Genomic DNA, 13070 nt, shown 5'->3' with positions numbered 1-13070 from the left:
GGGCATACATCTGCCTCATTTGCCTTTCAATGTGATCATATTGAAAGACTGGTTTATACAGCGTCTTTCACAACCACTGGACGTCTCAGCATTTTACAGCCAATGAAGTCACTAATAATGGGAAACGCAGCAGCCAAATTGCGCACAAGTGTGCACAGCAAGCTCCCACAAACAACCATGTGATCATGAGCAGATAATTGTTTTATGTTGATTGAGGGATAAATATTGGCCAGGATACCAGGGGGAGCTTTCCTACTCTTCAAAATAGTGCCATGGGATCTTTTATGTCCACCTGAAAGGGAAGACAGGACCTCAGTTTAACGTCTCATCTGAAAGATGGCACTCCCTCAGTACTGCCCCCTCCGACAGTGCGGCGCTCCCTCAGTACCGCCCCTCCGACACTCCCTCAGCGCACTGCACGAAGTGTCAGCCTGGGAATTTTGTACTCCAGTCCCTGGAGTGGGACTTGAACCCACAACCTTCTGACTCCGCGGTGAGTGCTGCCCACTGAGCCACGGCTGACACTGACATTGACTCTTCATCAGCACACTCACAATCCATCGATTTAAGGGAGTGCCTTCAATGTAGTGGCATGACTGATGACACGTTACATGATTGACTGCCCCAAAGATGATCTAGGACATGTGACCGAAGGTTGGTTAGAGGAAGATTTTAAGTTTCAGAGCTGAGGTGAAGATGCTTTGGGAGGGAATACCAGAGATTGGGACTGGTTGAAGGCACGGCCAAAGTTTTTCCAATTGGCAATGAAGCTAGACTTAAACTGGCCTCAAAGACTGCACAGCCTTAACGGCCTCAATTAAAATTCTCATGTTTTCAAATCCCTCCATGGCCTTGCCCCTCCCTATCCCCAACCTACTCCCCTGAGATTTCTGCTGCTGTAATTCTGGCTCCTTGCGCATTTTTTAATCGTTTTTTCAGCTGCCTCGGCCCTAAGCTCAGGAATTCCTTCCCTAAACCTCTGCTTCCTTTAAGACACTCCTTAAAACGTACCTCTTTCACCAAGCTTTTGGTCACTTGTCCTAATATCTCCTTGCGAGGCTCGGTGTCAATTCCTGTCTGATCATTGTGTCTCTGAAGTGTCCTGAATGTTTTATGTTTAAGTAATGCTAGTCTCTAAAATGAGCCATGCAAACTTTGCAATCCATGCTGAGTATATTATCATTAACTGATGAATTTTAGCATCTTCTAATTGACTTTTCTATGATTGCTGAAGCTTCCTAGCCTGACTACCATTTGACATTGTCGGCTCTGCCCAATAAATTGAGTCATTAATTTCAGTTCATTAATTCACTGGCTGTGCATTTTAATATCCTGAAGATGTGAAAGATATTAATAAATGCAAGTTCTTGGTTTATTATATTGAACTTAACGGGGAAATAAAACCTTCTATTCTTTCCCCTTGGCAAAAACATCGCTGGCCTCAACTGATTGCTCCATGTCCCTCATTTTTAGAGATATTGGATTGAAAGTTGCTGGTTGGTTAGTTTTATGGATGTTCAAACATGATTTATTCCTGTTCAAATAGTGAACAGGATGTCACACCAAAGAATTGTTTGCCTAATACTGTGAGGCTATAAATTCCAATACTTTTCCCACTTTCAATATTGATATCATAGTCCTTGTCAAACATTGGTCAAACAGGCTCCCTCCCCTGTTCCAGTAGCGCAGACCTATCTCTATCCAGTGACACCAATAGGAGGTGGAGACTGAGTTGGGCCTGGGTGTGATTCACCTCATGGTTAGAATGCATTTCTGTAGCTTCTTCCACAACCTGCTTTACAGCCAATGAAGTATAGATGGCTATGCTGATTGGGTTAGATGAAGAGTAGGTGGGATGAGCAAAACCACCAGCATAAGGCACGTTGGGCAGAATGGTCGGTCTGTCCCGGGCATCCTATGTGAATCTAAAAGTCCTGATACAGACATTAAGAGTTGGGTCAAGTACAATTTGGTGGCAATAGAACTTAACACCTAGCACGAGTCAACCCCTTCAGAAGAGAAGAAAATAAACGCTCTTGGTTGAGGTTGGCGAGGAAGCTGAAGGAACAGGAACTCAACTCAAGGAGGGGTTAGTAAGTTTGGTACAAATCTCCCAATATGTCATCTGTGGCTCAGTGGGTCGCCTTGTCCCTGCGTCAGAAACTTGGGGGTTTAAGTCCCCATTCCAGAGACTTCAGCACAAAAATTTAGGCTGACACTCCCAGTGCAGTACTGAGGGAGTGCTGCGCTGTCGGAGGTGCTGTTTTTCAGAGGTTGAGACGTTAAATCGAGGCCCCCTTCTGCCCTCTCGGGTGGATGTAAAAGGCATTACGAACAGACGAACAATGACTGACAGGTAAAGACCATCTGGCCCATCGAGCCAGTCCCACACAATTGCGATACCGTGTGTATCACAACATACACGCTCCACCCCACCCCACCCCACCCCAAACCATGTGATCTCCCGGGAGAGGCAAAAATACAGATAAAAAACCCAAGAGAAAAAAATTTGTGGGCAATTCCTCTCTGACCCACTTAGGCAATCGAAACTAGTCCAGATCTCTGGCCATTAAATCCCCTGCAGTACCCACCCTTCTGTAAGAGTTAATCTCCGCCGCAGCCAGAAACAGATCCAGCTTTGGTCTGAAGGTATTCAGTGACTGCATCCACCGCATGAAACGGCAGCTTGTTTCAGAGGTCTATAATTCTCTGGGAAAAGACCCACCTCCTGACATCTAACCTCAATCTAGCCCAATACAACTTAGGTTTGTGCCCCCTGGTCCTGCCTAACAGTTTATTTCAATTAAACAGGTCAGCTGGAACACCGTCTATTCCCTTCATTATCTTATAAACCTCAATCATATCCCCGCATAGCCTACGCTGCTCTAAGGTAAAGAATCCCAACTCTTTTAGCCTATATCGATAACTAAGATGCTTTAGACTTGGAATTAGTCCAGTGGCCCTCTTCTGTACCCGTTCCAGAGCCTCAATATTTATTTAATATATAGTTAAGGTGGAGATAGACAGATTTTTGAGAGATAAGGGAATCAAGGGCATGGGGAGCGGGTAGGGAAGTGGAGTTGAGGCCAAGATCGGATCAGCCATGAACTTATTGAATGGCGGAGCAGGCTCGAGAGACCAGATGGCCTAATTCTGCTCGTATTTCTTATGTTCTTATGATACCACCCAGGAGACCAAAACCGGTCACAGTATTCCAAGCGCGGCCTGACTTTGGTCTTGCACAATGACAAACACAGTACGCCTCGTCTTATTTCAAAGAAGAATGGCAGAAATTTACGACACAGAAGGAGGCCATTCGGCCCATCGTGTCCGCTCTGGTCGACAAAGAGTTACCCGGCCTAATCCCACTTTCCAGCTCTCGGTCCGTAGCCCTGTAGGTTACGGCACTTCAGGTGCACATCCAGGTACTTTTTAAATGTGGTGAGGGTTTCTCCCTCTACCACCCTTTCAGGCAGTGAGTTCCAGACCCCCACCACCCTCTGGGTGAAGACAATTCCCCTCAAATCCCCTCTAAACCTCCCCCCAATTACTTTAAATCTATGCCCCCTGGTTGGTGACCGCTCTGCCAAGGGAGACAGGTCCTTCCTATCCACTCAATTATTGCAAATTCAAAATATAATTATAAATAGAAAAACTTTTCTTGTTATAATAAAACTATTGGCCCTTCCCTCCACTCAGGGCCAGGGGGCGGCAACCTGGGGGAGCGACATTCAGTTTTGATTGGGTCTTCAGAAGGCAGGGAATGTGATTGACATTGGGCTAAGCCAGTTAGAGACGAGGAGTGGAGAGAGACGATCCAATCAAATGGCAGGGAATTTGATTGACGGCCCGCTTAGCCAATTAGGCACGGGAAAGCAGACCGAATCAGACGGTGGAGAATTTGATTGACGTCGCGCCTAGCCAATTAAAGACGAGGAACGGGAATGCCCCCAATCAGGCGGCGGCGAATGTGATTGACGGCCAGCTCAGCCAATTGGAGAGTGGAAAGGGCAGTAACGTTGGCCAATGGGGTGATGGCGGAAGCGGGGCCGGGCGTTGCCAGGGAGCGGTAACCAGGGAGAGCGGGGAAATGGCGACGGGCGGCCTATGAGGCGGGGGAGGGATGGTCAGACTGCGGGCCAAGTGTGTGCTGGCGGGTGAGTGAGCGCCTCAGCACTGCCCCTCCGACAGTGCAGCGCTCCCTCAGTACTGCCCCTCCGACAGTGCGGCGCTCCCTCAGTACTGCCCCTCCGACAGTGCGGCACTCCCTCAGTACTGCCCCTCCGACAGTGCAGCGCTCCCTCAGTACTGCCCCTCCGACAGTGCGGCGCTCCCTCAGTACTGCCCCTCCTACAGTGCGACACTCCCTCAGCACTGTCCCTCCGACAGTGCAGCGCTCCCTCAGCACTGTCCCTCCGACAATGTGGCACTCCCTCAGCACTGCCCCTCCGACAGTGCGGCACTCCCTCAGTACTGCCCCTCCGACAGTGCGGCACTCCCTCAGTACTGCCCCTCCGACAGTGCGGCGCTCCCTCAGTACTGCCCCTCCGACAATGTGGCGCTCCCTCAGTACTGCCCCTCCGACAATGTGGCGCTCCCTCAGTACTGCCCCTCCGACAGTGCGGCACTCCCTCAGTACTGCCCCTCCGACAATGTGGCACTCCCTCAGCACTGCCCCTCAACCCATGACCTTCAGACTCAGAAGCGAGTGCGACCCACTGACCCACTGACCCACGGCAGACACTCCCGATGCCAGATTTGTATTCCCAGATTTTCAAATTCAAATTCTCAAATATCATGAGATTTGAACTCGTGTTCGCTCTGGATTATTTGTCGTAATCTCTGGATTCCGAGTCCAGTCTCGTAACCCGTACACCTCTGTACCCCAGTGAGCTGCTCGCTGTATTCTTTGATTTTTGGCCCTCCTATCACAATGTTTGTCTTTTTCTCTGTTTCTTCCAGGTGACTCCACTGTGGGGAAGAGTGCGTTGGCACACGTGTTTCGCAGCGAGAGCGCTCACTTTCTGAAAAATTATACCCTGGTATGTCTACTAGTCCGTGATTCAGCCTTTGAAAGGGGGCAGTGGAGAGGTGTATAAGATATTAGAGAGCTACCTAAGGCAGTAAACAATATTTAAGAAAAAAGATAAATGTGCAATAAATGCCAGCCTTGCCAAAGATGCCCACACTACGAGAATGAATAAAAGAACATTGGAACGGTACAACAAAAACTTGCATTTATCTAGCGCCTTGAATGTAGTAAAATGACCCAAGGCGCTTCACAGAAGCATTTGACGCTGAGCCAGATAAGGAGATATTCGGGCAGATGACCAAAATCTTGGACAAAGAGTTAGGTTTTATGAAGCACCTTAAAGGAGGAGAGAGCGAGTCTTTCGAGGGGGTTGAAAACAAGGATAAAATATTTTAAATCGCAGCGTTGCTAGATCGGGAGCCAATGTAGGTCAGCGAGCACAAATGGGTGAACGGGACTTGGAGCGAGTTAGGAGTGTTATCAGACAAAATTTAGCACAGAGTTATATGAGATCAGAAAGTTATCAAAAGCTTGGTTTTCAGGAGCATCTTAAAGGCGGCGAGAGAGAGAGAGAGAAAGAATGACTTGCATTTCTATAGACTTCCACAATCATCGGACGTCTCAAAGCACTTTACAGCCAATGAAGTACTTTTGGCTTGTAGTCACTGTTGTAATGTGGTAAACGTGACAGCCAATTTACGCACAGCAAGCTCCCACACAGGGTAATGTGTAATGACCAGATAATGTGTCTTTTTGTTGTGTTGATTGAGGGATAAATATTGGCCTCAGGACACCGGGAAGAACTCCTCTGCTCTTCTTCGAAATAGTGCCATGGGATCTTTTACGTCGACTTGAGAGAGCAGACGGGGCCTCTGTTTAACGTCTTATCTGAAAGTGGCATCTCTGACAGTGCAGCGCTCCCTCAGTACTGCCCCTCCGACAGTGCGGCGCTCCCTCAGTATTGCCCCTCCGACAGTGCAGCGATCCCTCAGTACTGCCCCTCCGACAGTGCGGCACTCCCTCAGTACTGCCCCTCCGACAGTGCGGCGCTCCCTCAGTACTGCCCCTCCGACAGTGCGGCACTCCCTCAGTACTGCCCCTCCGACAGTGCAGCAATCCTTAGCTCTGCTCTGGGAGTGTCACCTAGATTTTTTTAACTCAAGTCCCTGGTGTAGGACCTGAACCCACGACCTTCTGACTCAGAGGCGAATGTGCTGCCCACTGAGCCATGGCTGACACCCTGTTCCCACAACTGTTATTATAAAGTTACTAAAAGGAGGTGGCGTCTGATAGCTGCTCTCTGTACACAGCATGGGTGACTGACAGTGCACCCAGGCCATTATTGCCCAGACACCAGATGGAGCATTCTCTGCACCAGTCAGGGAAGGTGGCCACACATGATGCAGCACAGCTGCGGGGTGCTAGCGCTGATGTTTCTGCGCTTCATCGGGTTCAGAACAGTTCTGGTCTCCTTGCCTAAGGAAGGATATACTTGCCACAGAGGGAGTGCAACGAAGGTTCACCAGACTGATTCCTGGGATGGGGGGGGGGGGGATTGTCCTATGAGGAGAGATTGAGCAGACTTGGCCTGTATTCTCTAGAGGTGATATTCTTTAGAAGAATGAGAGGTGATCTCATTGAAACATACACAATGCTCACAGGGCTTGACAGGGTAGATGCAGGGAGGGTGTTTCCCCGGGGCTGGGGAGTCTAGAACCAGGGGTCACAGTCTCAGGATAAGGGGTCGGCCATTTAGGACTGAGATGAGAAATTTCTTCACTCGGAGGGTGGTGAATCTTTGGAATTCTCTGCCCCAGAGGGCTGTGGAGGCTCAGTCTTTTAGTATATTCAAGGCTGAGATCGATAGATTTTTGAATATTAAGGGAATCTGGAGAAAGGGGATCGGGCGTGAAAGTTGAGGCCGAAGATCAGCCATGATCTCATTGAATGGTCGAGGGGCCGAATGGCTGACTCCTGTTCCTATTAAGCAATGTTGTTATACCCCAATGCTGGAATTCTTTTGGGCCTTTGGTGAGGTTTGAACCTTGCAAGCAGAAGGTTTATTTAATGAGTTCTAGTTATTGAGGTTACAGAGTGTCGTGTTTTATTTACTTGGGACGTGGGTGTGAGAGTGAAAGTACTAACTCTCCTTATCCCGTCTAGACAACTGGAGTGGAAGTCTTTGTAAATCCGATCCCCATCCCAGACACCTCTGACAGCGTGGTGAGTATTTAAGAAGCACGTGTCATCGTTCTGTTTGAAGTATCAAACTGCGACTGAGCATTACGACAGGCTATCGGTGAGGGGATGTTTATTTGTTGTCTTCTCTCTCCCTGTCTCCAGGAGCTCTTCTTATTCGATTCGTCGGGAAAAGAAATCTTCTACGACATGGTGGAAAGCCAGGTACAGGGACCGATTAGAGGGGCTTTGTTTCTTCCAGAGGCTTCAGTCTTTGAAGCTGTTTTCTCCCATAGTGTCAGCTGTGGCTCAGTGGGCAGCACTCTCTCCTCTGAGTTAGAAGGTTGTGGGTTCAAGTCCCACTTCATGGCACTTCAGGTGCACATCCAGGTACTTTTTAAATGGGGTGAGGGTTTCTGCCTCTACCACCCTTACAGGCCGTGAGTTCCAGACCCCCACCACCCTCTGGGTGGAAACATTTCTCCTCAACACCCCCCTAATCCTTCTACCAATTACTTTAAATCTATGCCTCCTGGTTGTTGACCCCTCTGCTAAGGGAAACCGGTCCTTCCTATCCACTCTATCCAGGCCCCTCATCATTTTATACACCTCAATCAGGTCTCCCCTCAGCCTCCTCTGTTCCAAAGAAAACAACCCCAGCCAATCCAATCTTTCCTCACAGCTAAAATTCTCCAGTCCAGGCAACATCCTCGTAAATCTAGGCCCCTCATGAGGCAAATAGTATCGATGCATTTAAGGGGAGGCTGGACAAGGATATGGGGGAGAAGGGAATAGAGGGTTATGCTGATAGAGTTAGATGAGGAAAGACGGGAGGAGGCTCGAGTGGAGCATAAACGCCGGCATGGACTGGTTGGGCCGAATGGCCTGTTTCCGTGCCGTATATCCTGTGTAATCTCCTCTGTACCCTCTGTAGTGCGATCACATCTTTCCTGTAACGTGGTGACCAGAACTGCACAAAGTACTCTAGCTGTGGCCTAACTAGTGCATTATACAGTTCTTGCATAACCCCGCTGCTCTTGTATTCCTTATGCCTTCTTAACCACCTTATCTACCTGGCCTGCTACCTTCAGGGATCTGTGGACCTGCACTCCCAGGTCCCTCTGTTCCTCTTCACTTCTCAGTGTCCGACCATTTATTGTGTCTCTTACAGCAGCAGTAGCGTAGTATAAGGTTGCATGCCCCCATTTAGCCTGCTCTTATTGGGAAGTGTGAGGTCATGCACTTTGGCAGAAAAAAATCAAAGAGCAAGTTATTATTTAAATGGAGAAAGATTGCAAAGTGCTGCAGTCCAGCGGGACCTGGAGGTATTTGTGCATGAAACACAAAAGGATAGTATGCAGGTACAGCAAGTGATCAGGAAGGCCAATGGAATCTTGGCCTTTATTGCAAAAGGGATGGAGTATAAAAGCAGGGAAGTCTTGCTACAGTTATACAGGGTATTGGTGAGGCCACACCTGGAATACTGCGTGCAGTTTTGGTTTCCATATTTACGAAAGGATAGACTTGCTTTGGAGGCAGTTCAGAGAAGGTTCACTCGGTTGATTCCGGGGATGAGGGGGTTGACTTATGAGGAAAGGTTGAGTAGGTTGGGCCTCTACTCATTGGAATTCAGAAGAATGAGAGGTGATCTTATCGAAACGTATAAGATTATGAGGGGGCTTGACAAGGTGGATGCAGAGAGGATGTTTCCACTGATGGGGGAGACTAGAACTAGGGGGCATAATCTTAGAATAAGGGGCCACCCATTTAAAACAGAGATGAGGAGAAATTTCTTCTGAGGGTTGTAAATCTGTGGAATTCGCTGCCTCAGAGAGCTGTGGAAGCTGGGACATTGAATAAATTTAAGACAGAAATAGACAGTTTCTTAAACGATAAGAGGTTATGGGGAGCGGGCAGGGAAGTGGACCTGAGTCCATGATCGGATCAGCCATGATCTTATTGAATGGCGGAGCAGGCTTGAGGGGCCATATGGCCCACTCCTGCTCCTATTTCTTATGTGCTTATGTTAAGATGGCTCTCAGCCAATCAGCGCCCGCCGGCGTGGATCTCCGCTCTTTGTTTTTAACGCTATATTTCCTCCATTCAAACAGTGGGACCTTGCGGGCGCCTTGTGCCTGGTGTATGACATCACCAACATGGACTCCTTCAACAGCTGTGCCAAGTGGCTGGAACGCACCAGGGCGCAGGCTCCCAGCGGGCAGCTGGCAGGTCAGTGCGCCTCCCGCTCCGGGGACGTCGCCGCGGAATGTGGGGAAAGGCTGCACAGTAACTGCTCCCTCAGCCACTTACTGCCTTTGTCAGTGTCAGCTGTGGCTCAGTGGGCAGCACTCTCGCCTGGGAGTCAGGAGGTTGTGGGTTCGAGTCCCACTCCAGGGACTTGAGCACAAAAAAAATCCAGGCTGACACTCCCAGTGCAGTGCTGAGGGAGTGCCGCACTGTCGGAGGGGCAGTGCTGAGGGAGCGCCGCACTGTCGGAGGGGCAGTGCTGAGGGAGCGCCGCACTGTCGGAGGGGCAGTACTGAGGGAGTGCTGCACTGTTGGAGGGGCAATGCTGAGGGAGTGCCGCACTGTCGGAGGGGCAGTACTGAGGGAGTGCCGCACTGTCGGAGGGGCAGTACTGAGGGAGCGCCGCACTGTCGGAGGGGCGGTACTGAGGGAGCGCCGCGCTGTCGGAGGGGCAGTGCTGAGGGAGCGCCGCACTGTCGGAGGGGCGGTACTGAGGGAGCGCCGCACTGTCGGAGGTGCTGGTTTTTGGATGAGACTTTAAACCGAGGCCTCGTCTGCTCTCTCAGGTTGACATAAAAGATGCTATGGTACTATTTCGAAGAAGAGCAGGGGAGTTCTTCTTGGTGTCCTGCGGCCATAAATTATCCCTCAATCTACATAACAAAATAAACAGATTATCTGGTCATTATCACATTTTTGTTTGTGGGAGCTTGCTGTGCATAAATTGGCTGCCGCGTTTCCCACATTACAACAGTGACTACACTCCAGAAGTACTTCATTTGTCTGTAAAGCGCTTTGAGATGTTCGGTGGTCATGAAAGGCGCTATATAAATGCAAGTCTTTTCCTTTTTGGTTTGCAGGAGTGCTTGTGGGCAACAAGACAGATTTAGCCTCTAGGCGTTGTGTGGAGTCCGCACAGGCGCAGGAATGGGCAGCCAGCCAGGGCCTGGAATACTACGAGACCTCCGCGGTAAGTGAACGGAGTGTTGCCCGCTTTCTCTTCCCTCCTCTGTCTCCTCTTTCCCAAGGCACTGACTAGGCAGGCTCCAGCTCTGTGAATATCCGCAAGCCGTCCAGTTCTTCACCCATGTGGCCGTTCCACAAGTGAGACGGGGAGATTCAGCAAGACCATGGAGCGCCTTTCACCACATCGGGACGCCACGAAGCACGGTCACTGTTGCAATGTGGGAAACGCAGCAGTCAATATATGCACAGCAAGCTCCCACAATCAGCAATGTGATCATGACATTGGTTGAGAGATAAATAGTGGCCAGCTCTCTTTGAAATAGTGCCATGGGTTTTTTAAATTCCACATGCGAGGACAGATGAAGCCTCGGTTTAACGTCTCAGCCGAAAAACCACCCCTCCGGCAGCGCAGCACTCCCTCAGTACTGACCCTCCGGCAGTGCAGCACTCCCTCAGTACTGCCCCTCCTGCAGTGCAGCACTCCCTCAGTACTGCCCCTCCGACAGTGCTACGCTCCCTCAGTACTGACCCTCCGGCAGTGCAGCACTCCCTCAGTACTGCCCCTTCTGCAGTGCAGCACTCCCTCAGTACTGCCCCTCCTGCAGTGCAGCACTCCCTCAGTACTGCCCCTCCGACCGTGCGGCGCTCCCTCAGTACTGACCCTCCGGCAGTGCAGCACTCCCTCAGTACTGCCCCTCCTGCAGTGCAGCACTCCCTCAGTACTGCCCCTCCTGCAGTGCAGCACTCCCTCAATACAGCCCCTCCTGCAGTGCAGCACTCCCTCAGTACTGACCCTCCGGCAGTGCAGCACTCCCTCAGTACTGCCCCTCCTGCAGTGCAGCACTCCCTCAGTACTGCCCCTCCTGCAGTGCAGCACTCCCTCAATACAGCCCCTCCTGCAGTGCAGCACTCCCTCAGTACTGCCCCTCCGACCGTGCGGCGCTCCCTCAGTACTGACCCTCCGGCAGTGCAGCACTCCCTCAGTACTGCCCCTCCTGCAGTGCAGCACTCCCTCAGTACTGCCCCTCCTGCCGTGCGGCGCTCCCTCAGTACTGCCCCTCCGACAGTGCGGCGCTCCCTCAGTACTGCCCCTCCCGACAGTGTGGCGCTCCCTCAGTACTGCCCCTCCGACAGTGCGGTGCTCCCTCAGTACTGCCCCTCCGACAGTGCGGAGCTCCCTCAGTACTGCCCCTCCGACTGTGCGGCGCTCCCTCAGTACTGCCCCTCCGACAGTGCGGCGCTCCCTCAGTACTGCCCCTCCGACAGTGCGGCGCTCCCTCAGTACTGCCCCTCCGACAGTGCGGCGCTCCCTCAGTACTGCCCCTCCGACAGTGCGGCGCTCCCTCAGTACTGCCCCTCCGACAGTGCGCCGCTCCCTCAGTACTGCCCCTCCGACAGTGCGGCGCTCCCTCAGTACTGCCCCTCCGACTGTGCGGCCCGCCCTCAGTATTGCACTGGGAGTGTCAGCCTAGACTTTGTGCTCCTGTCTCTGGAGTGGGACCTGAACGCACGACCTTCTGACTCCGAGATGAGCATGCTACCCACTGAGCCACGGCTGACACCTAAAATGTGGAAGAAATAATAACGGTGTGAACTGACGACTTGAGGAGCTGTCCTGTGTTGGTAAGCACGCTGAGCCAATCGACCAAGAGGGCTCGCGGTTCAAGCTCCAGTCTGTGCTGGGGCTGCAGCGCTCAGTCCGGGGAGCAGCAACCAGTCTCGGTGAAGAATAAGTCAGCGAGCGTTCCCAGTCCTGGTCATGACCCAGACACCAACCTGTCGGCTCGCTGATCGTGAACTGTACAACACGACTGTACTGAGCGTGTAAGCCATGCTGACAGTCCTGTGAGTGCACTGGTGGGGCAAAATGTACAAATGCAACCCCGCATAAAATAAAGAGAAGTAAAAAGGGATGTGTGTATAATAATGTGCGCCGCATTGATCAAAGGGGACTGGGACGGGCTGGGTCTAGGGAACGGCTTACGGGGGCGGGGCGCGGGGAGGGGGGTGGGGGCGCGGGGAGGGGGGGAGAGTTTGGGCTGCTGTACCTTCCGATTTCTCCCGTGGCACTTTGGCCATAAGCAGCATCTTCTATTCTGCAAATTGAAATACTGCGGATGCTGGAATTTGAAATAAAAGCAGAAAATGCTGGAAATCTCGGCGGGTCAGGGCAGCGTCTGTGGAGAGAGAAACAGAGTTAATGTTTCAGGTCAACGACCCTTCGTCAGAACTGGTGAATGTTCGAAAAGAACGGATTGATTAAGGAGCACTGAAAGGGGGAGGGGAAGAAAGAACAAAAGGGACGGTCTGTGAGAGGGGGGAAGGCAGGAGAGATTAGAGAGACAAAGAAGTCGAACAAGGTAAAAGAGACAGAGATCTGGTCATGGGGAAGAGCAGAACTTCTTCAAGGTGGGTATTCCTGGAAGGGAAGTGTCAATGAATGAAACTCCACAAAAGCAAAGTACTGTGGGTACTGCAATCTGAAATAAAAACAGCAAATCTTGCCTTCTGTGTCTTTGCAGAAAGAGATGGACAACTGTGACGCCCCATTGCAGAGTCTGGCCCGGGCCTTTCACCGCATGTACGAGGAGAAGCTGGAACACATCCGATCCATCGTGTGACCCCGTCCCCTCAGCCCCTCTCAACC

The 13070-nt window shown here is 51.2% G+C and overlaps 1 protein-coding gene across 1 annotated transcript; it reads left to right on the top strand.

The window, feature by feature from the left end:
• Positions 1 to 4058: 4058 nt before the first annotated feature.
• ift27 (intraflagellar transport 27 homolog (Chlamydomonas)) lies at positions 4059 to 13064 on the top strand. The gene is made up of 7 exons (XM_070862384.1): positions 4059 to 4157; positions 4963 to 5042; positions 7196 to 7255; positions 7376 to 7435; positions 9322 to 9439; positions 10318 to 10427; positions 12946 to 13064. The coding sequence occupies exons 1-7, from the start codon at positions 4124 to 4126 to the stop codon at positions 13042 to 13044; spliced, it is 561 nt and encodes a 186-aa protein (XP_070718485.1). The 5' UTR covers positions 4059 to 4123; the 3' UTR covers positions 13045 to 13064.
• The last annotated feature ends 6 nt before the right edge of the window (positions 13065 to 13070 follow it).

This window comes from Pristiophorus japonicus, chromosome 19 (genome assembly GCF_044704955.1).
Source record: "Pristiophorus japonicus isolate sPriJap1 chromosome 19, sPriJap1.hap1, whole genome shotgun sequence".
Classification (NCBI taxonomy): domain Eukaryota; kingdom Metazoa; phylum Chordata; class Chondrichthyes; family Pristiophoridae; genus Pristiophorus; species Pristiophorus japonicus.
This window is presented reverse-complemented; position numbering and strand designations above follow the sequence as displayed.

Coding starts and splice junctions, on each gene's coding strand:
- ift27 (XM_070862384.1), top strand. CDS start 4,124: ATGGTCAGACTGCGGGCCAAGTGTGTGCTGGCGG. Junction 5,043..7,195: donor TTCTGAAAAATTATACCCTG/GTATGTCTACTA, acceptor TATCCCGTCTAG/ACAACTGGAGTGGAAGTCTT. Junction 10,428..12,945: donor AATACTACGAGACCTCCGCG/GTAAGTGAACGG, acceptor GTGTCTTTGCAG/AAAGAGATGGACAACTGTGA.